The 26,592-nt window shown below is 41.8% G+C and overlaps 1 protein-coding gene and 1 non-coding gene across 2 annotated transcripts in view; one reads left to right on the top strand and one right to left on the bottom strand.

Moving 5' to 3' along the window:
- Positions 1-19,129, bottom strand: part of Ccdc6 (coiled-coil domain containing 6) — a 109,204-nt gene extending 90,075 nt beyond the window's left edge. The window contains exon 1 of the mRNA XM_027931247.2: positions 18,685-19,129. Within this exon, the coding sequence (XP_027787048.2) occupies positions 18,685-18,993 (309 nt within the window). The 5' untranslated portion in view covers positions 18,994-19,129. The remainder of the gene's footprint in view (positions 1-18,684) is intronic.
- A 6,881-nt stretch (positions 19,130-26,010) lies between these two features.
- LOC114089561 (small nucleolar RNA SNORA51) lies at positions 26,011-26,138 on the top strand. Its single transcript, XR_003582206.1, has one exon. It is a non-coding gene; the product is annotated as a small nucleolar RNA SNORA51 (small nucleolar RNA).
- The last annotated feature ends 454 nt before the right edge of the window (positions 26,139-26,592 follow it).

Here is a 26,592-nt window from a genome sequence, read left to right as displayed (position 1 = left end):
CAATGGTTAAGCATCCCTGGGTTCAATCCCTCCCTGGTATACACACACACACACACACACAGGAGTGTGAGGTCAAAGACTGAGAACAAAATATATGCACAATGGTAAGAAAGAATTATACAATAAATTACCATGCAACTGTAAAAAAGGGGAGCAGGAAATACTCAATGTACCAACAAGGGAAAAATCTCCAAAATATAGTTAAGTGGGGGGAGGTAGCACAGAACAGTACACACTTTGGAGAATACTATGTGATCTCTTTCCTGTTCAAAAATTTCAATTAAAAAAAAAAAAAAAGTTGGGGGCCACAGCTCAGTAGCTCAAGCCCAAAGACTGGGCTTGATCCCCAGCATCACAAAGAAGAATAAAAGATTATTTTTAAAGGGCAGCCTTATTTCAAGCCTCAGGAGCTATTAACACAAATATATGAATTAGAAGTTCCCAAATTTTGTTGTTGGGTCAAAAGCAGTTGTGAAATTGCTTAGGAATTTGGGGATTCATTCCCCTTTGTTTCTAAGTGCTCCTCTACAGCCCCCTTTTTTCCTTGTCTAACAAGGACCTAGAGAAAGAACCCTGGCCTTGGAGTAGTAGGCCATCTACCTTGAAATCCCACCTGTCATGTTTATCAGCACTGTTCCCTGGCTGATAATTTCCTAACATTTCACCTGAGCCCTAGGGCCTTTGTTTTGACCATGAGCCTCTCACCACCTATCCCCCCAGACCTGCCATGAGACACAACTGAAATAATTACCACTCTCTAGACACCACCACAGTACAGAATTGGGAGCTGGAGATTCTGGGCAAACACTGCTTGTTTTTCACTGCCCCTGAGACTTCTGTCTGCACACACTGTCTACAGCATCCTGTCTTGTGCTATGGCACCTCAGTGGCTTCATACCTAACACCTCACCAGATTTTCTGAAAGCCACTGATGCTAGGTTAAGATTTCCCAAGGCATGATTCCCCCAGGGTGTTCATCAGACATTTCTCAGCTAAAAGCTTTCAGGAGAGACCACATAAGATGTCTCATTTCAGACTTCCTTACAGCAGAGCCACAAATGTGAGGTTTCCTGCTCCATGCACACAAGGTGGCAACTTGAAATGCATACTGCTATGTGCCATGGGGGCTGGGACACCAGCCGGCATAGCTCAATGAGAGCAGAATCAGCATGACTTGGGGGATTGCTACCAAGAAACAGGGCAGCAGGTAAAAGATCCCAAAGCCTGTTGTCAATAAGTGAAGGGGGAAAATAGAGTTAAGAACCAATAGCCTCAGGGCACAGAGGTAAAGGCTTAAAGCAGAAGGGAAAAACAAGGATAATACATTTGAGCCTAGAAAAGCCTGTTTTTTGGACTAGGGATTGAACTCAAGGCCTCATGCAAGCCAGGCAAGCACTCTACCCCTGAGCATCATCCCCAGCCCTTTTAAAATTTTTAGTTGGAGACAGGGTCTCACTAAGCTGCCCAGATTGGCCTCAAACTTGCCATCCTCCTGCCTCAGTTCTGAGGAGCTAGAATTACAAGTGTGCACCAGCACATCCAGATTACTGGTTATCTCTCAAACACACATTTCCTAGGGGAAATACTGCCAATTTCTTTAGGTATAATAACAGTATAGCAATTATAAAGTCCTTATCAGAGATGCAAACTGACCTATTTACAGGTGAAACTATTTCAAGACTAATCAATTTAATAATCAGGGAAAGCTAATAATTTGCAGATTCACTCTACTTTTGTGTATGCTTGAAAATCTCCATAGTAAAAGAAAAAAATATGCAAAAGCCATTATCATCAGATAAACAAATTTCATAGAAGGACAATGTGAGTAACATATTCTACAAGTCTGATCACACGACCAACATTCAGAGCTGGGAAACAAGGCTTCAAGTCACTCACTTGGGCAGCCATTTCTCCTGCCAGGGCACCAGCATCCTCATCAGAGTTGGGGTATCTATCATTGAACCCAGGAACCATTAGCTCATCACAAATGCAACTGTTCTTGGCCACAAGCTCCTTTTCAGTGTTGCTGGGGCATAACAAGCTGCTCACCACTGGTTAAATGGTACATAATCTGTATAAGCAGCAGCCGGCCTGGAAGATATCCAGGTGCAGAGCTTTCCACTAAGTATTCCCTGTGGAGACAATGCACATCAGCCACAAACGACAGCATGAATGTGTGAGAAAGCATTCTATCAGAAAGGCTTCTTCAGAAGGGACAGGAAGGTCTCAAGTACCAATCCAGCCATTGAGAGCTGCAGAGGATGCTCTAGGTGGAGCCTGCTGGTCCAAGCAGCTGCCTTTGTCCATGCTGTTGCTTCTCCCTGAACACCTTTTACTCACATCCTCTTGAGGGAATAAAAGTCTATGGGTCCTCCAATGTGTCATGTGTAAGACGTTCAATCACTATCCAGGTCAAACAGTCAATCCATTTTCATTTCTTCCTTTGCCAGTCCTGTCTCTGCCTCCACTGGCTTTCTCCTAGTCTAAAAGGTAGGGGTGACCTCTCTCTGTGATCTACAGCTCCAAGTTCCTAAAGTCAGCTAACCTACAACTGGATTCGGCAATGAGAGGTACCGGCCAGAAACTAGAAGGGAAAATTCAGGTTGTGGCTCTCTCATCTCCAGCTTGGAAATGCTGCCTGACCCACTGTGGTTCTAGCTTTCTCTGAATGACGGAAACTCATAGTCTCCATTAACACCATCTCCCTCATCCTCCACAGGAGTGGGAGTAGTATCCTGCTACTGTACCCCAGGGCTATTCACTGCTACCTCCTAATGCCCACTTCTCAGCAACTCCACCACTGGAATAACCAATCTCCTGGCTACATTCTTATCCCTCGCTCTGGTTTCTTTCTTCCCTGTGAATCTTGAATGATAAAATGACCATCTTCCTTCACCCAGTGTGGCCATGCTTTACCACCAGTCTCCTCAACAGCCTGAGACCCTTCACCACAATCACAAGACCTTCCTGCACTTCAAGACAGGCAGAGCGCACGGGTATTACTAGTACTTGCCTCGCTCCCAAAGGGTATCTCAAGCTTGACACTTAGTAGGTGTCTGAAAACTGTTACATTAAATGAACTCATAGACATTTCATAATCTGTAAAAGTTAAAGGTGGACACAAGAAGGGTACAATTTTGAAAATACGTTGAAGGGAGAGAAGGATTCTTCTGAGGAGAAAATGACAAGGATTCACCATCCAAAAATTAGGCAGCTACCTGAACTATAGGGCAAAGAAATTGAATTATTAATTTCTTTAAAAAAAAAAAAGAAACAAAAGTGTTACATTGCGAACTCCTTCAAGGAATTCATGGACCCTCACAGTTGCGAGTGGTCACAGAAAGAGAAGTACAGAAGATAGGCTCAGAGCCATGCTGCCCAACCCTGGCCCCACGACCTACCAGCTGAATGACCTTAGCAAATTAACTTCTCTGTACTTCTTGTCTGTAAAGATGCAATAACTGTGCCACACAGTTTTGTTTCAAAGGCTTATAACTCAAGCTTGTGTACTTGACTTCATTAGTCATTATCTGTGGCATATGCCAGGGGTCTCAAAATCGATGGTCATCAGAGCAAAGTAAAAAAGTCTATGGAGCTATGAGGTAGAAGCAGCAGACAGAAGTGAGACCTGCAACAGAGTAGAGTGCCTGCCTTGCCAAGACACAGTGTCTCACAGGTCTTTCAGAACTTGAGAGCCAAGCTGGGCACTGTGGAGCACACCTGTAATCCCAGTGGCTCAGAACACTGGGGCAGGAAGATCACAAGGTCAAGACCATCCTCAGGAAATTAGCAAGAGCCTGCCTCAAAAAATTAAAGGAACAGGAAATGTGGCTCAATGGTTAAGGGGCCCTTGTTAAATCCCCAGTACCCCAAAAAAGAACAAGAGCCAAACCATTCACCTAGGCTGAACACTGGCACCAGATGCAAACTCCAAATCCTAAGCAAACCTTCTCAGTAAACGGGGAGCAAAATGAGGGCCCAAAAGGATACTTGACTGATGCCTGGTCCTGCAGACAGTGATGATGCTAAGAGGCCTAATTTTCCCTGTATCATCACAGGCCTAGGAGGAAAGGAGAAATGAAACAAGGCAGTTGGTAGCATGAGGCCAAGGACAGGGAGAAACCTGAGATCTCCAGTCAAAGACTCTGCAGATAGAGAGATAAGGAAGTTGGCAGTGGAAGGGCGGAAGGAAAAGCAAACTGCGAGCAGCTAAGAGCAGGTAACATCCTGCAAAGACTCAAGAGCCCACTAAGGAGAAGGATGCTGGCATCTTTCAAGGCATCAATCTAGGGAGGAAAAGGAAGAAAAAAGGCCAGGAAGCAAATTCATAATCTTAAATAAAGAGGAAAAGGGAAGTTCCATGCTGAACATGTCCTGGGGGCTTTCACTGAGTAATGTCATTTAGCCACAAAACCAGAGAACTTAGATAAAATGATCCCATTTTATAGAAAAAAAAAAAGCAAGGTAGCTTAGAGGCCAACTCAGCTGCCCCAGGATCAGCTAAGAAGGAGCAGAACTATGATACATAGCTCAAGTCTTCCAGGGTTTCAGACTTCTAGAAAAATACTGGATTAAATTTAAAGTTCAGAGGCTGGGGATATGGCTCAAGCGGTAGCACACTCGCCTGGCATGCGTGTGGCCCGGGTTTGACCCTCAGCACCACATACAAACAAAGATGTTGTGGCCGCCGAAAACTAAAAAAATAATAATAAAAATATAAAAAACAAATAAATTTAAAGTTCAGATAAATGACAAATAATTGTTAAATATATGTAAATTCCAGGCAATATTTGGGACTTACATGTTTAAAAAATGTTTTTATAAAAACAGCTATGCATTCTGTTTATTTGCTAACTGTGGCAACTCTGATTTCCAAGTCTTTCCCCATTATACCAAGTTCTCCCCCACCCTCCGAAGAACCCTAGGGTGGAAAATGAAGAAAACTGAAGAGAGAGATAATCCACACAGATGGCCTAATAGGAGATGCTAATTGGTAACACATTAAATTAAAAGCAGAAAGCAGTGGAATCTACAGGGGACTTTGATACCTCGAGAAAGAGTACACCATACTTATGGAAAGCAATAAAGCCTACTGGCTTCCATTGTGGGCTAACAAGGGAATCCCAATTCCCTTTCCACATCACCCAGCAGGCACCATTGACCCAGAGCTTTAAGGCTCTGGCCAAGTAAAAGCCAACCAAATAAGGGACTACTGTCACTAGTGACAATCTTCCTTACCTGAAAAAGAGTTCAATAGGAAGGCAATCGAGACAAGGAGTATGGAAGAGAGGAAGACAGAGACCCAAGGCTCCAGTCTTGGCAAGAGCCCTGCACTCCTGGCAGATACACAACAGCAAAAGTGGTGAGGGCATGCCTGGGTTCACCACGGCTAACATCCTGTCCCCGCAGTACCAGCTGAGTCCTTGAACCAGACAAAGTGGACTCCTTGCCCTCTCTTGCCATTCTCAACGCCTTTACATCAGCCCAATAAAATCAAATTCATGTCTTGGTACAAAGCAATTTCAACCTTAAAAAGTCCCGGGGCTACCAATACTACTGCTAGAGCAATCCAGAGGCAACAGAAAGAAAACAAGTCATCTGAGGAGTTCCCTGCAAACAGAGATACCACTGCCTCCCGCAGACGGGGCTCTGGCTCCAAACCTGGCATGTCCTTCAACCCTTTAGGTACTGCAAGCCTGCAAAGTCAGTCAGTTTCAAAGATATTCATGTTTTGGTTTCTGTTCTTTAAACCAGCAGCTAAGCAGAAGTTGCACTAGGGCGTTGCCCATCAAAGTCCACCTTCTGGTATCTATACCCTCACAAACAGGGTCAAAAGCCAGATGTCAGAGAAGCTGGCTTCAACAGTCTTCTGTCTACCCACAGTACTAACCCCAGGAAAATGGGGCAAAGGTACATATTGGCTCCTTTTTCAAGAAATGATGCAAAAAGCCCTACAACTGACCTACAAGGATTAAAAAAAAATCTTTTAGGAAGTATATGCTCCTGCAGTCCTGTTACCTTAACAAGGCCACATGGGCTACTTTAATCCTGACTCACCACACCTTGGGAAATGAGGCGCGTTCCCCGGCAACCCCAAGTGCCAGAGAAATGTAGACCTTAAGAAGCCAGGCTGTGGCATTCCCCACTCAGGTCCACAGGCATCTTAGTGCTGTCTCAACCCTCCTCTCTCAGCATTCAGGAGATTATTTTTCTACCATCATCGTATAGGATCATCTGGAACAGAGTTAATTTTGAAATGTACTTTGGGCAACAACAGTGTGAAGATGGGTTGGGTACCAATAATCTTTAATATCATTTTCTCCAGGAATAATTCACAAATCAAGAAAACGCTTTTATGTATACCATCTCATTTGGTGCTCAAAATAGCAGTGTGGTACAAGCACATATCAACCCCACAGACTGCTATTTTAAACCAAGAGCCCAAAACTCTGATAAAATATTAAGGTGGCTAGAACCTCAGTTGCCTGGAACCTCAAGTTCCATAGGGCTTATACATCATCCACTGTGCCACACTCCTATCCTACTGTCCCACTGCCCAGTGACCAACACTAGGGAAGGGAGAGGGCCACCCAGGACAGAAACTAAAAGTAAAACAGATTCACAAGGTGCTCATAATCCTGTGCAGTGATTTAAAAAAAAAAAAAAATCCTACGGCTATATGTCACAATATGGATGCTGAATATTAGTAAACGAATAACAATAAATCGAAGCTAGACACACAAAATACTCTGCACAGTTCCAATTATATAAGTTCAAACACTAACAAAAATGTATATATATTGAAAGGAGTTAGAACAGAGTGAATTTTGGGGAAGTACTGAGAACATAGAAGTCTCAGGAATGCTGTATTCTTAAAAAAAAAATAAAGTAGCATAGTAGTTAGGCAATAGTTAAACCAGGGAATTCATTTTTTTAAATTCACTAAGCACTATCTAATAAATCTGTATGTTCCAAGGTACACACCTATAATCCCAGCAATTCAAGAGGCTGAGGCAGGAGTATTACAAGTTTGATGACAGTCTAACCAACTCAGCAAGACCCTATCTTAAAATAAAAAACAAAAAGGGCGGGGAATGTACCTGAGTGGTAGAGATTCCCTGAGTGCAATTCCCAGTCCTGCAAAAACAAAAATTTGGTTTTTAAAAAAAAAAAAGGGTTTGCAAAGAGTAAATGTAGGCGCTCCCAAAATAAATTTCACAGACTTTATTGAACCACTACTGTGTTAAGACTGTGGAGAAATACAAATGATCTTTCAAACAGCAGAGACTTTATGTACCAGTCACCACTCAGGTGTGATCAGACTCTGTTGGACCACTTACTGCAATCTTTGAGGTATTGCTGAGACTCCCTGTACCTCATTTCTTCATCTGTGACAGGGAGCTCACAAAGGATTGTTTAAAGAATTAAATCAGTTCCAAACAAAAAGTTGAGAACTGTACCAAGAAAGTAAGGTTGCAATATGTAACTATTGTTACCATGGAATAAGACCTATCATCTTACAGATGAGACATAGTTCAGAAGGAAAACAAACGTCTGTACTAAGCAGCCAGAATAGATTTCTAAATGGCAGAAATGCTCCTACTGGTCCCTGGCCTTCTTCCTCTCCAGCCTTAAGTAAGAAGCCAGAAGCAGAATCCACCCAGAGGTGCCCACCTGGACACCACTCTCCTTCCATGCTTCATTTTTCTCTGGACAATTAGGTTCTGCCTGGATGTGGGAAGAATATCTTTTCCAGTCACCATTCACCCTCCCCCACAACTGATTCCTCACCTTCTTCTGGATTAACTTCAATTTATCCTTTAGGTCTTGGCCAAAAAAAATAAATTAAATTAAATTAAATTAAAGAAAATTCCCTCTTTTCAGAGCAAGCCCTCTGACTATGATCCCACTCCTGGATTGAGTCAAAGCCCTCCACCAATTGACCCAGTACAATCTCATCCTAGTTGGTACATATGGACATAGTACCTGGCATACAGTAGATTCTCACTTTATTTGTTAAAAAATCCACTTGTGCTGTGCTAACTGGACCATTTTTAAGTAGCAGCTATAATATAAGCACAAAGGAAGAAACTGATACCTGACTGGGAAGAGGGGAGGTAAGAGCCAGATGGTTACACTACAGAGGTAGCAACATACTGGGGTATGTAGGACAGGGCAGGTGGAAGTAGGAAAACTATAGCCCAAGAGCAATAGAGACAGAAAGGGGAGCAGATCATCCCCCAAACTGGCTGCTGCTTTTGCAAGATAGGGCACTGGCTACCCTGGCAATACTCCCTCAGGCCCAGCATCCTGGGGATTTGCTGTAGTAATGGGGTAACCCTGAGTACCCTAACTAAGGAAGGGAACTGTGTAGAAACCACTAGGAGGAAAATGCCTACACCCAGATGAAGAGAAAATAGTCCCTAATTTATATCCCAACTTCCTCCTAGAGACTGTGCTTCCTTGTCCTTAAGCTCTAGAGCCAGAATTAGGCTCAAATCCCAGCCCCACCTGATAACCTCAGACAAATTAGGCAACCTCTCTGAGCTAAATTTTCAAGATTATAGCACTGGATAACAGTAGTACTGATCACATAGGATTGTGGTGAGAATTAAAAGCGAAGATGCCTGCAAACCTCTTCCAAAAGTGTGTGCCCCAGAGTGAGCACTGGCTAAACATTAGCTGTTACGGCAACACAGAAGATTTGGAAGGGGGACAATGCTGGTGATAAAAATTCTTCAAGCTTTTTTGTTCCTCCAAGCTTTGTTAAATTATGGTTCATTCAAAATGCTGTCAATGCTATGAAAAGTGCTGAACGCCTGGAACACTTTTCAGAAAAAAAAAATAAAAAGCAACAGTCATCCATGAGGTGTCAGGTGTTAGGACAAAGTCCCTGCTCCTGGAGGACAAGCCCTCACTGTAGGTTATTCCCTCATCCAGCGCTGTCCAAATCTGGGCGATTATGCTCAAAACACATGAGGGCATCAGGTGCCAAGCCTAGGGCTGGGGTACCATCCGTGTTTGTTACATGACAGAAGAACTAGATGCTGGACAGCCAATGGGGCAATAAAAACTTAAGCTGGAACAAGATTTATCAACAGCATTTTTAATTGAAACACATTAGGTCCCAAATTATAACTTGAATTCCAGGACAATACGAAACAGCTGCTTTTGTAGACCAGAGAAATTTTTTCCTTTAAAAAATAAAAACAGTAGGCATAGAGGTTACAAGAAGGGGAAATGGGGAGTGACTGTTCAATGGGTAGAGTTTCTGTCTAGAAATGATTTTTAAAAATTCAGAAATGGGCAATGGTCATAAAGCCTTGCATGTACTTAGCATCACAGAATAGCACACCTTAAAAATGGCTAAAGTGTTTTGTTCAGCTTTTTCACTGCTGTAACCAAAGGACCTGACAGGGACAATTAGAGGAGGAAGTTTATTTGGGGGCTCACGGTTTCAGAGGTTTTAGTCCACCCACAGATGGCCAACTCCATTCCTTGGAGCCTGAGATATGGCAGAACATCATAGAAGAATGTGGCAGAGAAAGTGACTCAAGATATCACACCAGGAAGCAGAGAGAGAGAGATTCTCCTCACCAAGGACAAAATATAAACCCCAAAGGCACGCCCTAAATGATCCACTGCTTCAGCTACACCCTACCTGCCTACAATTACCACCAAGTTAATCCCTCTCAGGGGATTAATGCACTGATTAGGTTAAGACTCTCATAACCCAATCATTTCACCTCTGAACTTTTCTTGCACTGTCTCATACATGAGCTTTTAGCTAAACCTTAAATAGCTAAACCTTAGCAAAAAGATAAATTATTTGTTATATATGTTTTACTACAACAAAAAATTTGCAAGGAAAAACAGATCACCAGCCCTCTTTAGGTACCCCAGGTTATCTTTCCAGAATAAACACCATGCATTCAAGGTTCACAATGGTAAACAATTACTATATTTTCCCAAAGACACTGCTCCTTACCAGGTGGTGATGGGACCCTGAAAAAGTCCAACTGTCTACTTTATGGAGTATATAATTAAAAGTGTATTCTTTGGGGTAACAAAGATATTAAAATGATTTAGCCTTTATCCCCCCTTCCCTCAAAGTTTACTTTCTCTATAATCTGGAGCCTCTAAATGAAGTAGGCATACAATGTTTTGACTCAGCAAATATCTGTTTGGATAAATTAAGGCCTGTCAAGTGAAGAACCCCTCTGTCCTCCTCCTCCCACCAAAAAAAAAAAAAAAAAACTCAAAACAGAATGAAAATATTACCATGTGACTTAGTTTATCAGGACTATCGAAAAAAATCACCACTGATGTGAAAATAATTTCATAAATTGAAGAATTATCTATATTAAACACAAAGTGTAATTATTCCCTCAATCCATTCCTTTTAGCCATTCTAATGCAATCTCACAAGGCAGACAGCACAAAAGGTTCAAACTGTTCCCTTCTGAAAGCAACACATGAAGTGTTTCATCCAGGTAACTAAATTTCTAAGAACTTTCTTTAGTTCGCCCATAACCCATGCTGTTTTCATTCTTTCATTTCCTCTTTCCTTCTATGGAAAAATTTTTTGAATGATGACCTGTGTCTGGCTTATCATCCCACCTCTGCTCCTCGGCAGAGCAGCCTCCACTGATCCTCAGTACCCGGAGATGCCCTGGTGGGTATTAAGCAGATCACTCTGGACACACACCTGGCACCGCCTGAGGCTAGATTGATCTGAACAGATGCATGGAAGATTAGCACATCAATCAGCACTGCTTTTTTAACAAGTTGGAATTCAAAACTGCCCATAAAATAGTTCTAATTAATTTTGCCATAAGAAGTCTTTGCTTTGAGTTTCAGATTAAAAACATAGGAAATTGGATCCCTCCAACAATACTCCATGGAAGATACATGGGTGGGCCCCAGAGTATAACAGGAATAGAGGGAATAAACACCTAGATAATTTCAGTTTAACTGACAGATGCAAATTATAAAATTACAACATCAATGGCATTTCTTTTCAATCATTACTACATAAAAGCAAAAATTAAAAGCAAACAAAGAGCCTCCCTATACCACCTCAGATTAAACTGAGCAACAACAGCTCTCCCCATCACTGCCTTACAAAACAAACAACAAGCTAATTAACTGTGTGTGAATCTGACATATTGTTTTCCTTAAAGGTATTCACAGACATGGATAAACCTCATTTTGGAGGGCAAAAAGTTAGAACTGCCCTTCCTCACAATCCCTGCAGGAGTTGGTATAACTGCCTTTCTTGTTGGCATAGGTCTGTTGATTATCAACCTTCCTGGATGGAGAGAAAAGGATTGTTGGACACTAAATGGCCTGCTCACCTGATAAGGGCCAAGCTGAATGAAAGTCAGGTGTGATCCTTGCAGGCTGCCAGAGAAGCCCTGACCTTCCGTTGGCTGTTTCTGAGCATCTGGCACACAGTAGGTCATGCATAAGCACTTGAAAGCTGAATACTGCCTATTTAAGGTTTTTATTTATTATATATCATTTTCTGCCTTTACCGAAGAAGCGAAGATGTGGAGAGTGGGGGGAATCACAGAAAATTTCCCAGAATTAAATAAACTAGTATCAAAATGAATTTCAAAAATTAAATTATACTCCATGCATCAGATCTTGAGACAAAAGGAGGATTAATTCTTAACCATCAATAGCACTGTTAACCGCCCCCCCCCCCACTTTTTTATGCATTCTAAAAGAGAACTTTAACAAAATGATGTTTGCAATTTACTGGTATGAGGGTTGATATAAACTTCACAACTGTGGATCTGACAGCCATAAAAGATAAGAAAAATTGACATTGACAGTCTTGGGGAAGTAGGACGAGTGTGCAAGTTAACACTACTCCAAGATCCTGATGATTAGAAATATTTTCCAGAGCATTAGTTTCTCTGTCAAGAAAATTGCAACCACCAACAAGCAGGAACACACTGAACCTGTAAGCATTTACTTTGCTAGCTTTGACAATAATTCAATATGTCTAAAAGCAACCACACTGTGATTGAAAACAAAAAGCAACACCTACCCACAGAGGAAAAAATTACACAGAGGGTACAAGAAAGATTACTGTTACTCCTTGCTCAGCCTTGCTGCAGTTTAAAAGGAAGGATTAGCATTTCTAGGCGTAAACTCAATTATCTCTGCAAGTCAAGATTTAAGGAGGGGGGGATGACCCACAGAGAACATAAATACACAGTTGTATCAACACCCCACCTCCACTCTGCAAGTCACATGTGGACATCTACAAGAGCTCAGGTCTCTGGATCCTGTTTTCAGACACTTCCCCAACCAGAGATTCAGGTCACCTTGTACTTGCAATGATGCATCTGCCTATGCTGGTCCACAGTTGTTTCGCAGGGGTGGCTATGGAACATTTCAACATTTAAAAAAAAAAAGTCATAGGAAACTCCTGGAATGATATGTACATCATCAAAATCAAGGCAGCAAATCTGAACATGAACACTTCCAACACGGCTACTTTTTTTCCCTAAGCTTTGTGACAAAAAGCCTTGGGAGGGTGAACCTGAAGACACTTTGTTCCCTCTTTCAGATGAAATGTAACAGGAATATCCAGGTATACGCTACAAGGTAGCCCACAATATGGCCTACAAAATCACCCATGGCTAGAAGGCAAGGGCTGAGGACACACACTGATTGCAGTAGTCCCCAACGTATACAGTGTATCCATTCATCCATCCAGTATTTACCCATCAATAGTAAACATGGTATTTGTTGTTAAGGCAAGAGAGTGGCTTCATGAACACAAGGTACAAGTGAGAGTATTAGCATACTCACCCCAAGAGGAAGAAGAAAAAAAAAAAAAAAAATCACACACACCCCAATGCCTTTGGAACCAACTCAACAACAACCCTCTGAGTATCTCCCACCTGCTAGGTACTAAGGAATTTGATGAGGAAAGCAAATTCTGTCCCCAAAGCAACTTCCACATCTACTGATGAAGATCTGTGTGGTAGTGGGTAAGTGACAAGTTCTATGGACCTGCCTTAGAAGGCACATACGCCCCAGTGTGGCTGACAAAGTGGTAGTGCCAGGGCAACTGTGTAAGAGAGGTAGCACAATCTATTTGAATGTACAAGATACAGGAAAGGGAGGAGTAGGCAAGAGCATTTAAGGGCAGGAGTACATCCCTAAAGAGCCAGGGAAAAATGAAATTCTGTAACTAGTAGTTTAAACACGTGAGAGCTTTGAGATCGCTTGTGGGCTAAATTCATGGGAAAGATGTGGCTGTGAAGCGAACGGCAAGCAGGGGTTAATCGTGCAGAGCCTGGTAAAGCACCAAGAAATTTACCCAATTCCAGTGGGCAATGGGGAGCCATTCAAAGTTTTTAAGCTTTGGATGTTTTGCTTCAGATCAGTCTCCCTGGTTTTGAACAACACTCCCCACGAACCAGATATTGTGGATTTGCTAGCTATTTCCCATTTCTAGCAAATAAACAAGAGGAGCACTATAAAAGCCCATCATAACCTCCTTAAGGCTTTAGGGTTTTTTACTTTTTTAAATTAAGTTCAACGAGATTACGGGAAATACAGAAGATGCCTACAAATGTGAGAAACTGTAGACAAAACACATGAGAATAGCCTCTTTAACATGACTTGTGTACAACAGACCTGTGAGGTCATATTTTCCTCAAAGTTGTGTCTAAAGTTGGGTGTTTCCATAAGAATCTAAGAGATTTTTTTTCTTCTATGAAGGAAAAAAAGACACCACGCCTCTGTATAAGAGCAATGTCAATCGAATGGCTTCCAAGAGTCTGCCAAAATGAAGACTTAAAAATGGAAAATAACACATTAGGCTTCCAGAGTAAATAATCTAAAATGCACACTAACTATAGGATGCCATTTACTGATTAAAGAAACCATTTCACTATTGATGTTTAAAATGGGTTTTCTAATCATGACATACCAATATGTTTTTCTACTATCACTTCAAAACAGTTGCATTTCTATATTTCCCTAAACTCTTATAATGAAGAATTTTATAATCAGAAAGACACCCAAACACTAGCAATTTATTATAGGCCTTTATTTCCAAAACCAACACAGGCTGAAGGTCTGAACCTGCCTGGAAAGGTACCCACTCTGGGGAACCAGCCGAACCCTGCTCACACACCTAGAATAGCAGCAGCTAGCTGAGAACTCTGCAGCCTTTCAATTATTGCTCACAGAATTACTGTCCACCACTGTATTTGCTCACCTTCCCAGAGATCATCACCACCACAACCACCCTTTTTTGGGGGGTGGGGGGGTACTAGGAATTGAACCCAGGGGTGCTTTACCACTGAGCTACAGCCCCAGCCCTTTCTATTTTTTTCAGACAGGATCTCACTAAGTTGCTGAAGCTGACCTTGAACTTGCATCTTCCTGCCTCAGCCTCCAAGGACTCTGGAACTACAAGCAAGCATGCATCACCCCACCCAGCCCTTGCCTGCATTATTTGCAGTGAATCAGGTATCCAAGATAATATTCTCATCCACAGGATATGCCAGACAGATCTGGCCTAACACATAAAAGCTACTCAAAAGGGTGACTAAGCATTTGTTTTCTGTTTATTTCTGCCACTCTTAAAAAATATATATAATCTATAATCAGTAGCCTGGTTTCACTGCTGATTTAATGGGTAAAATTGGATAATCACTCAAAACAATCTATGCTACCTCTAAGCGTCCCCTCAAAATGCACTAGAGGCAAGCAAACTCTAACTTCCAGATGCACCAGGCACTTATAGTCATGGATAAAAGGCTTTTTACAGTTGATTCTTCCCCACAATGTTTACCTCTTTGATACAGATGCTAAGAACATAAATCCATAAAACCAGTCCTTTATGAAATGGGAAGTCCATCAGAAAAAGCACTTATGTACCAGAAGAGAGAGACAGACCATTGGTTAGAGATTCTTTTAGTCTTTGGACTTGGCTGAGAAAAAGTAGAAATACTACTACATACCCATTACAGAATGGCCAAAATCCAGAACACTGACACCACCCAATGTTGGTGAGGATATGAAAGCAATTCTCATTCACAGCCACTGGGAATGCAAAATGGTTTAGCCAGTACAGAAGACAGTCTGGCGATTTCTTACAAAACTGAACATACTCTTATCATACAATCCAATACCAATGCTCCTACATGTTTATCCAAATAAGCTGAAATCTTTTGTTCAAACAAAAATGTGCAGTTGAATATCTACAACAGTTTTATTCATAACTGCCAAAACTGACAGACATCTATAATCCTACTGAGGAGGCTGAAGCAGGACAGTGGGTTTGAGGTTAGCCTAAGCAACTCAGCAAGACCTCACCTCAAAATATATATATGTAATATATTTTATATTTATAACATATACATAATATATGTTACATATATATCGTCATAACTTGAAAGTGACCGAGATGTCCTTCAGTAGATAGATGGATAACAAATGGTTACATTCAAACAATGAAATGTTATTTAGCACTAAAAAATAATTAAGACATGGGGGGGGGGGGGACAGAGGAATCTAAAATACATATTATTAAGTCAAAGCCGCCAATCTGAAAAGGCTGCATATTACATGCTTCCAACTCTGTGATGTACTAGGAAAGGCAAAACTTCGGAGAGAGCAGAAAGATCAGTGGTTGCCAGGGGAGGAAGGAATGAATAGGCAGAGTACAGAAGATTAGTAGGGCAGTGAAACTATTCTGTGTGGTACTATAATGGCGGATACATGTCATTATACATTTGTTCAACCCCACAAAATAGACAATTCCAACAGTCAAACCAAAATGTGAACCACAGAGTTTGGATGATAATGATATATCAATGTAGGATCATGAATTTTAATAAATGCACCACTCTGATGCAGGATGCTGATGGTGAGGAGGCTATGCCTGTGTGGGGGCCAGGAGTATGTGGGAAATCTCTGTAGCTTATGCTCAATTTTACTGACCCTAAACCTGCTCTTTAAAAAAAAAAAAAAAGTCTATTTTAAAAAGAAGAGGAGGTGTCTCTCTCTTCTCCAGAGTGTGGTGAAAGGCACTATGCCTTCCTGAACATGCTCAAGGAAAAGGAAAGATAGCTATAATCACCTTTAGAGCTCATCATTCTGAAAGTTAATATCATAATTAGAGGAACTAATAAGAGCCAGGAAGACCAGTAATAGGATTATGGTACCACCTTCCCCTCAATTAACTAAAATAGTGAAAACAGCAAGGCCTGTACTTCATTGAAAATCTAGGCCTTGTCACAAACTTCCCAGGCAGCTACTAGCAGGGGCAATGCTTAAGTCAGACGTGTCATGAATTGTACAGCTTAACCTTGCCATAAACTATGGCACAGTGTTGTTCAATGGGTCCTCATAATCCAGGACCCATTTCAGAGAGTCATAAATATCTCCTCCAAAATTCCTAACTGAGCAGTGGAACCCACTCCAACACAACTGGGATTCTAGGTGGGTTAACAAAACCCTCCAAAATTTGATGGCATCTCTTTTCTACATTTGTCATTTAGCTCCTTAGTTAGGAGTTATGCCAAGTACTAGGGAACCAGGTAAACCACAAGCAATTTTATCTCCCTCAACATATTAGAGATTAAAGAAGAACTGAGAAGTTTCTGGTACTTACAGACTGTCATGTGGAACACTTTACAAACTTTACTCAGAAACGCCACAGAACACTTCAAGTATCTTTGGTTGGATGTCAGTTTTAGTTGAGGTTAAGTGCTAAGAAATAAAGCCACCATCTTACACATTCTTCCCACCAAGTATTCAGAAGGCCTCTGATCTTACATACCAGGAATGAACATGTTTGTCCCTGCAAAGCCAACATGTTTGTGTACTATGTACAGACCTACTTATAACATGGTCAAAGTATCAAACAGATAACCCTTTCATAGTCTCTCCAACCCCCAATCCTTCCCTCCCAAACAAACAAAACACCCTGAATTGCTCAGTGTATGCAAGAGGCTAAAGATTCTTTCCCATGTTAAGTTTACTACTTTTCCATGATTTACAATCTCCCAGAGACTAACATTCTCATTTACTCACTCAAACCTTAAATAAATGGCCTTCACCAAGATCCCACTCTTCTCAAACCCCACTCAGCAGTCACTCTTGGCCAAGAAAGCTGGAGGCTTGGAAGTGGCTGCCTCTGCAAATTCCTCCCCCTTCCTACCAAAAGGGCACTTCAAGAACTTTACAGTCTGGAGATGCATGAATGTTGATCCAATTTCATTCACCAGGACTGGATTTGAGCATGCAAAGTGTCTTTCTATAATCAATTGCTATTTAGGTTGCCAATCACACTGAAATTCTGGTGGAAACCTGCTATCTACACAAATCAAGAATGCCATCTAGTTTTCTATGAGCCAGCATTGGGGAACACACACACACACACACACACACACACACACACACACACTTCTCCACGGAAGACGCCTTCCTGGCATAGGGGCATCCTAAATTTGTCCCATTTCATTTCCAGGGTGTGATAGGATTTTTGACCCATCCCCAAATTCATCCCTCTCTCTCTCTCTCTCAATCTGAGGATTCAATCTAATCAGCCACTGTACAGCAGCTCTGGCAATTTATCCCCTTAATTTCTTGACATTTTCTTCTCTGCTCTTGGCTGGGAAACTGTTTTGATCTGAATAGGGTTGTCTGTGCGGGGATTCTGCATGTTAATGATGTGGAGCTGGCAGGGATGTTAGGTGAGAGCACACAGTGTACTTTTTCTAGTTACGTTTCGCCTCATCGCCCCTATAGGGGCCTTTCTAAACGCCTACCACAACAGAACAGAGACCTACAGACCTAACCTTACCCTCTTCTGGGGGTTTTCAGGTGTCAGATAGAAACAGAACAGACGACCTGTTCTCCTGTCAAATATCTGGTCTCAGAAACAAGATACTCCTAGCCACTCCACCACCACTGAAGAAAACATACCTACATCTTGCTCACAGTAGCTACCCTTCACCTTGGTTTCAGCCTCAACCCAATCCCAGCCAGTGAGATGCTGCTCTCTCCTGGCTATATACTGCCCATTCCCCAACCCAAGGGAAGGGCTTCCAACCGAGGTGGGAGCAGTAGCTCTGGCACCCGCCCTTCCCTCTCAATCCTGGCCAGAAAACTCCACTTCCCGGATTCCCGGCCACTCTCTCCCGCCCCCTCCCCGGGCGATCCAGCTAGCGCGGTCCTGATGCCAGCTGGGTGCCCAGCCCAGCTGCGCACCGCCCCCCACAACAAGCCAAGCCCCTAGAACAGAGCTCAGCTTCCCCCCTCTCCCGCAACTAGGGTTCCGCACATTATGGACTCATCGCTCAGGCACAAGAAGACTGAAAAAGTCCCACCCCGCCCCCAGCCCAGCCACGCCACCAGGATTCAGCCCTGCCCCGAAGGGGCCTCCTCCCAGGAGCGAAAAGGGGCCTGGGTGGTTGCTCCATTAGCCTTCTCCCGCACCCCACGAGTGTCCTGGTCCACCGAGGAGGACAGATCCATGGGGTCCCAAAGGGTGACCTCCCTCCGCTAGGTCTCCGCGGGCAATGTGCTCGCCGCGGGTCCCCTGGAATCTGGGGGAGCCCGAAGGCTGCCCAGGTCTGGGTGCAGTCCCTCCCGAGGGCGGGCGGAGGTCGGCGATGCGGCGCGCCCCCGGGGAGAACTTACGATGGTCACGCTGGCTTTGCGCAGGTCGCGGTTCTCCTCCTGCAGCGCCTTGCACTTCAGTTTGTAGGTCTCCAGCTCGATCTTCAGTACCTTGTTCTCCTGCTGCAGCGAGGCCAGGCGGTTGGTGAGCTCCTCCAGGCGGAACGGCGAGATGACAATGCCCCCCGACTTCCCACCGCTGCCGCCTCCGCCGCCGCCACCACCGCCGCCGCCGCCCGAGGTCGATGAGCAGGACGATTGCATGGCGGCCAAGCTGCTGCTGTTGCCCCCCGCCCCGTCCGTGTCGCTCTCGCTGGCGCTGTCCGCCATGGCCGCCGCGAGCTGGGGAAAGGAGGTGGAGGAGGAGCAGGGAGGCGGCGGCGGCGAAGGCTGGGCTGCGAATGAGTGGGCGCCGGGCAAGCACAGGGGAGCGCCGAGCTGGGCGCCTGGCACCAGGGCGCAGACTCCGAGCGGCGGCGAGAGAAAGAGAGGGAGCTTCCCGCTGCCAAGGGACCTCCTCTGCCAGAGAACAGAGACCCCGCCCGGGCTCGGGCAGTATTGCACTAGGGCTCGCTCCAGCCCGGCCTGGCGCGCTCGCTAGGCCGCCCTGCAAAGCTTGCCAAGAGCTCGGAGACCCGCCCGCCGCCGCCTGGCGACAGCCGCGGTTTGGAAACGCGCCGGCAACGCGGGTGCGGGAGAACCAGGCCTGCTCCGCACCGCCAGCTAGCCGGCCGCACGTGTTCCGAGAGTGGGCCTCCGAGCCCCCTACCCCAGTAGCCCACAGCTGCCCAGCCTCTTCCGGGCACGCGCCCTCTCCGGGATCAAAAAAAAAAAAAAAAAAAAGGCTCCACCAACCCCACAGGTGCTGGGGACACGTGGAAAGGTCAACCTGGCTCCCTCATCCAGCCCCCACCGTATGGTGGCCCCATCTTCCGCCGACTGTGTGCGCGCGTGTCTCCCTCTGGCTGTTTCACCCATACACGCAGTTTTATCTTAACAGCGTCCCAAGTGCTCGACTGTGAAGCTTTGGATAGAGCTAAGAGAACAGAAAGTTCCCCTGCAATGGGCCGAGTAGGGTGAAACAACAGCAGCCACAGGTTAATCTTGTTATGAAAAGAATTTGCAGAAGAGACACACCGCCCTTCAGTAATGTCATAAAAGCACACTGTGCTCAATTGTTTAAACAAGTTACAACTTCTTTTATTCCCCGTTTCTCTTTGCATTTTGCAAACATTTCCAGTACATCTCACGCAATAGGATTAAGACACTAACATTTGTCAAAGAAAAGAGAAACATTTTGTGGAAGGTTTGAAACACATCTCAAGTGCCAATTTTCCAAAGTAACTGCAGACATAACATTATGCTATACAGTCATGATTAAGTGAGAGAACAACATAACTATTACCCTTCTTTGCTATCTTCTTGCTCACTCCTAGAAAACTTCAGTAAATAAAAATAAAACAGATTAATTACTATAATATGGTCTAATTCAGAGTTCCAGCATTAAAAAAGCCTAAGAAATTCAAAATAAAATACTCTTACCCCCCTTCCCACTCCACAACAAAGGTTTGCAGGAAATTGGCCCAGCAGGTGAGATGATTCTAAACACTTAACTCTGTTAACACAAAACAGCTTTAACTTATGTATAAAAATTAGAAAGTGAAACCAACCAGGCTAGTTTTATTATCCAAGTTTAGTCAATGGAAGAACAAACACATGGAAACAGAAAATAGGAAGAAAAAAAAGTGTAAAAAGTTTTCTATTGTTTTAAACTGTTGCAAAGGTTTTTTAAATGTTAGTAAAAATAAAGAGATGGTGTTCATGATTTTTTTTATTCCCACTCCCCCATTACCATTAAACCTAAATTTGATCTAATGATTAAACTACTATTCCACAGCTAATATAAACTGGTACCCCAGAATAAAGTAACACACCAAGTGTTCTAAATGACATCATCTTTTATCAAAATGGCTGCTTCTAGCAAACAGCTCAAAAATGCCAACTGCAGTTAAATCCTAAATTTCTCCCATGTATTTTTTTAGTTGAGTACAAGAGGACCTCTGAATTCAGTCACTGTTGGTTTAGCAGGGAATAAAAACAAATGAAAAAGCATTTAGTTTTGCTCTTCCAAAACATAGATGCAATCTAAACAACAACAACAACAAAAAAAAATGTTACAAGTGATTCAGTTTGATTTTTACTGAAACTTCTTTTTCTCCCTGACTTTTGCTCTTCATATCTGCTACATGAGACAATCAGCTCCTTAAATTGGAAAGAGCTTCTGGAAAACTCACTTGCTGGGTGAAATGGAAGAGTAAAGCTAGCAGGGAGTAGCACCACAGGGGGAGAACTCAGATTTAACAGCATTCTTTCCATTTTATTCAGCACTGTGATGGAATCTTAAAAGTGAGTCTGGCTTCCATACCTCACAAGTTCCTATTGTTCCTTTCCCATAGTATCTTAAGGCTTCCACTTTTAGAGCTCACTGCAATAGGAAAATTCCTTCCAGGCAGAGCAGGGGGCAAATTAGCTCTCCCTTAGCTTTATCACTAAACTAACTGCTTTGGAAAGGCAGCTTGACTGCTTCTAGTCAGCAGAGGGGTGGAGTTTGAGGCGCCTGGCTTTCTTAAAGGGCCCATGTTATGATAAGCTTAAGAATGTATTGGTCTTCAATGGGCTTTGGAGGAAATCTGCACTTTGACATGGTACTTGTAGGCAATAATCGTGTTTGGAAGACTTTAGGAAAAAAGTCATCTTCTAAAGCTTCCCTGCTGATATAGATGGGAATAAACTGGAGAATATTTTTTTCACTGTGGTTTTTATTGTTATTGCAAAGCAGAAGCGTGTCTAATTTTCTACTTCTTGTAAAAGTGATTCCCCTTTTAAACAGACCATTTATCACAACACTGCTTCAGTAATAGCATTACAATGGAAACACCAGTTACAAAACCAATAATATCATTACAAAACTCCTTCTCGGCTTTCTAGGGGAAATGAATCAAAAGAACAGAGGTGAGTATGTGCTGCCTAGAGGAAGAAGAGGCAAATTTAGATCATCAACTCCATTGGAGAAATAAAATTTAGCTTTGTTCTAAATATAAACTGCAAAAATGTGTGAACAATAGAAAAAGGATACCTTATAGTCTAATTGTAAGACACATCAAAATCTAAATCTTTGTTATTCTAACGCCATTTTCACACCTGATTTACTCTGTTGGCCTTAAAATTTTAGTATTTTGAATAGTAAAATAAAATAAATGGCATAAATTATAGGGAAATTTTGTTGCTTAAGTGTAATGACTATAAATTGCTGTGTGTAACTATTTATTTTTACCTTCCATTCAAGTCATTTTATTAAAACTGAAAAGAATTGACTGAGCCAATTGTGAACTGGAACTATCCGCAGTGTCAGAATTTGGATGGAATCATAGAATGTGCCCCTCGGTAACTTCTTCTCCGCCCCCCCCCCACCTTTTTTTTTCTTTTTTTGGTCCTGTAGTGCATTTTCAATATTTTTATTTTGAAATAATTTCAGATTTACAGAAGAATTACAAAGATTATATAGGCAATTTCCATAAACTTTTCAACTTGCTTCCCCAGTACACTGATCAAAACTAAGATACAAACTTTGGGACAATATTATTATTATTTACTGACAAATAAAAATTGCATATATTTATGGCCCCCCACTCCCTTTGATACTAGAGTCAGAGATACTTAACCATTGAGTCACATCCCCAGCCCTTTTTTATTTTTTATTTTGTAACAGTCTCTTGCTAAGTTGCTTAGGGCCTCCAGATTCATGGGACCCCAATAGACCTTCAGGAGCTGAATCCAATGCAATCACACAGGAGTCTTTATTGCAAGTTTGAGCCTGGACTCACAACCGTTTCTGACGAAGGGGTCCCGAGGAGTGAGCGCCAACCCTTAGTTTAGTGAGGATTTATAGGTTTTTTGGGGGGGATACTCTATGCATGACAACATCACACAGCAAATCATTTCATACCGCGGGAAAATCAAACAACAACTCTTAACATTGATTAGCACATTCACTGTCAGAACAAGTTGGGTAAGGGTGATTGGTTAGTCCACGTGGTGGATACATTTGAACTGATTGGTTTAGGCCGTAAGGGATTGCAAGAGTGTATATACTAAACTTGCAGGATTGCCTAATCATGCTATCAATCACGGAAACTGCTGGGAGGGTCACCTGGCATTTCAGATATTTTCCCTTGAGAGTCCAGGCTCAAGCTTGCAATAAAGACTCATGTGATTGCATCGAATTGGGCTCCTTGAGGTCTGTTGGGTCCCACGAATCTGGCATTACACAACACTAAGCCCAGCTTGACTCTTATTTTTTGAAGTTTTTTTTACAGTGTTTATTTAAATACACTCTTGATTTAGCTCCAGTGTCTCATTCATAGGCCTAATAGAGAGGTTCTCAATATTGGAGGTATTGATACTTAGGACTGAATAGAATTTAGTTGTGGGGAGCTATACTGCATATTTTGGAATGTTTAGCAGCATCCCTAACCTCTACCCATTAGATGCCAGTCGCTTGACTATCAAAATATCTCCTGATATTGCCAAATATCCTCTGGAGGGAAAACATTGCCCCCAGTTGAGAACTACTAAACTAGTAGAATAATTACTTTTGCAGGCTAACGGTAGCCCCACTTTGGGGTGCCTTTTCGGGCAATATATTGATTATGTGCTTACTGAGTCATCATGAGAATTTTCCTCTTATTTAATATTCCCATTGTCAACCAATCAGGAGACCCTGGACCCAAACAACCAAATCTACAGTTCCTACTATTGCTGTCTTCAGCCACTCTATTTCTTTAACATGCCCTTTCAATATTTTATACTTTTTAACAGTAAATTAACCTTAGACATGCAACATCCCAAACTGACAAGAGATAATGACTACCAAAATTAATTACATATCTCATCTCTATTCTGTTTTGTTCATTCATTATTGGCTCACAGGAATCAAAATCATTTTTATAGAGGGCCGTCTGAAGAATTAAGTGCTCAGCTGAAGTAAATCAGATAAGAATCAAGTAAGAATTTCAGCAAGAAAAATAAAGAAAAGAAACTTATTGTCAGGAAGTTTGGCGGCCTGTGAGACCTAAAAGTTCTCCTGATGCAGACCATCTAGAATTGCTGTGCTGACCAGAAAATGCTTTTTAAATTCACAGAAGAGCTCGATAAAAGTAAGGAAAAAGTTCAGACTCTAATAAGCAAAAGAAAAAAATGGAACAACCCAAATGAGCACCTACAATATAAATCCTGTTACATTGATGCAATGGACTAATATATAGTAAATAAGCAAACTACAACTACATGAAGCAATGTGGCAGGTGAGCCTCAGAAATGTAATGATAAACAATGGAAGATAGACGCAAAGGAGTACACACTGTATGATTTATGTGAATTTCAAAAATAGGCAAAATTGACCTACAGTGTTAGAAGTGAGAATATTGATACCCTTGAGAGGGTAGTGATTAGAAAGGACACTAGGAAAGTTCTAGTAGTATTCTTTTTATCCAGGTGCTTGTTACATACATATGCTCACTCTCTAAAAGATATTAAGTTATATGTACACTTATGATGAGTGTACTGTTCTTTGTATATGTTATACTTCAACAAAATGTATGAATCCAAAAAGGGTAGAGCCAGACACAATGGTACACCCAAAATTCCAGTGAATCAGGAGGCTGAGACAGGAGGATTACAAATTCGAGGCCAGCTTCAGCAATTTAGGGAGAGAATCTTTCTCAAAATAAAATTTAAAAAGGGCTGGGGAATGTAGTTCAGTGGTAAAGAGTCCTGGGTTCAATCCCCAATAACTAATAATAATAATAGAGACTTGGGTGGCAGGAGGATCACAAATTCAAGGCTACCCTCAGCAATTTGATGAGAACCCTGTATCAAAATTAAAAAAAGGCTGTGGATGTAGCTCAGTAACAGAATGTCCCCGGGTTCAATCACCAGTACTCCAAAAAATTGAGGGGGGCGGGGATTGGGGCCTAAAAGTCGAATAGTAAGCCTAGCAGCTGAAACTGAGGCAGCAGCAGCATTGTGGGGTTAGTTGACCATGGAGTTTGTGTTTAAAGCCCATGAAGGATAGGACTTGAGACCTTAGGGCCATACAAGGGAGAAATATGTAGTTAAGACATCCTTAAAATACCAAAAACATTAAAAAGTTACATTCATACGGAAAGACTGAACTAGGGGGGAAAGTCTTCCTAGTAGGTAAGAGGTAGATAATAAAGGAAGGTTATTTGACTTAGACCATATTCAGAGTTTTGTTTGTTTTAAAAGTCTCCTTGATCTAGATTTAAGCTTCATGAGATTAGGGGGCTCACATGTATACTTCATACCTCCCCTATTCTAGAAATCCCCAAAATAACATACTATCTTGAAAATTGGCCTGGAATAAGACCTCCCAGATGATGGAAATGTTCCACATACATTTATGTGATGTTTATTTACATAAACATATATATTTATAAAATCTTATTGAGCATATTTTAGAAGGAGATGGGTGGGCATAGTGACACACAATTGTAATCCCAGATATTTAGGAGGCTGAGGTGAGAGGACTGCAAGTTCAAGGCCAGCTTTGGCAACTTAGCAAAATCCAGTCTCAAAATAAAACATAAAAAGATCTGGAGATGTAGCTTAGTGGTAGAGCACCCCTTGGATCCATCTTTAGTAACATACACACAAGCATACATACATTTAAAAAGGGTGAATTGTATCTTTGCATCCTATGGAAAATATAACTGAAAAATCAGCCAACTAAAAAAATTATTGGCACTGGAATGGTATTGTCCTTGGTGCACCTAACAGAATAAAAACAAGCACAGATTCACTCTGAAAAGACACAGTATCAAACTAAAGATGGAATTACACTAAGAAATTATAAAGTACCTAGAAAAGCAATTCATTTTTAACAAAAATTAGCCAACAGTAGGATTATATTTCCACAACTTCAGTTACTAAGAGTATCAGATAGAGCTGGAATGGATAAAATTAAATATGTTTAAAATAATTAAAAGCTATAATGAAAGAATAGAAAGCATAGGAAAGAAAATCACAGTCAGAATTAAAAACAAAATTACAAACACACCAGATAGAATATATAGACAATAAAAATACAATTTGTTAAAAGATATTACCCAAAGATCAGAAGCATGCTTATAGTCAAAAACAAGTTAGCTTTATTTAGTTTCCTACAGTAAAAGAGAATACACACCAGAGGAATTTTAGGACAAGACAATTTTAGGATTTTGATTTGAACAAGATTATTCTAAACAGAAGGTTAAAAAGCAGTATTCAGGCCTCCTGATGCTTACCACAGACTATGTTCTTAGACTGTGTAGAAAAAGGAGACACAGCAAACATACCCCATGCACAAATCAGCCAGTGACATGGGCCTGATCTATATTGTGAATGGGGGGAGGAGGCACATGGAAAAAACAAAACAAACAAATAAACACAAAAACAGTGTAATGTAAATTAGATCTTGTCAAGAAGTGGAGGAAATATCCTGATAAGTTTTATTTAAGAAATACAGGTATTAAAATTTTCTCTGGTAAAAAGTTACCATTGTCAAAAGAGCAGTTTTTCATCTTATTGATTTAATGTTAAAACCCTCAAGAAGTGTATTAATCATTAGATTAAATACAACAGAGAACTAGCAAAGTAGAAGATAGATCTGAGAAAATTAGAATGCAGTCCAAAGACAAAGAGGCAAGAAAAATTTAAGAGCAGATAAGAGATTTATAGAGTAGAATAACAAGGCCCAACATAAATATAATAGACATTCATAAATTTAAAAACAAAGAAAGGATGGAGGGGCAGTATTTAAAGTAATAATGGATGAGAACTTTTCAGAATTGATAGAGGATATATTCAGGA

Source organism: Marmota flaviventris, chromosome 4 (genome assembly GCF_047511675.1).
Source record: "Marmota flaviventris isolate mMarFla1 chromosome 4, mMarFla1.hap1, whole genome shotgun sequence".
NCBI classification, from domain to species: Eukaryota; Metazoa; Chordata; class Mammalia; order Rodentia; family Sciuridae; genus Marmota; species Marmota flaviventris.
Note: the sequence above shows the minus strand (reverse complement) of the source record. Positions and strands in the feature narration are given on the sequence as shown.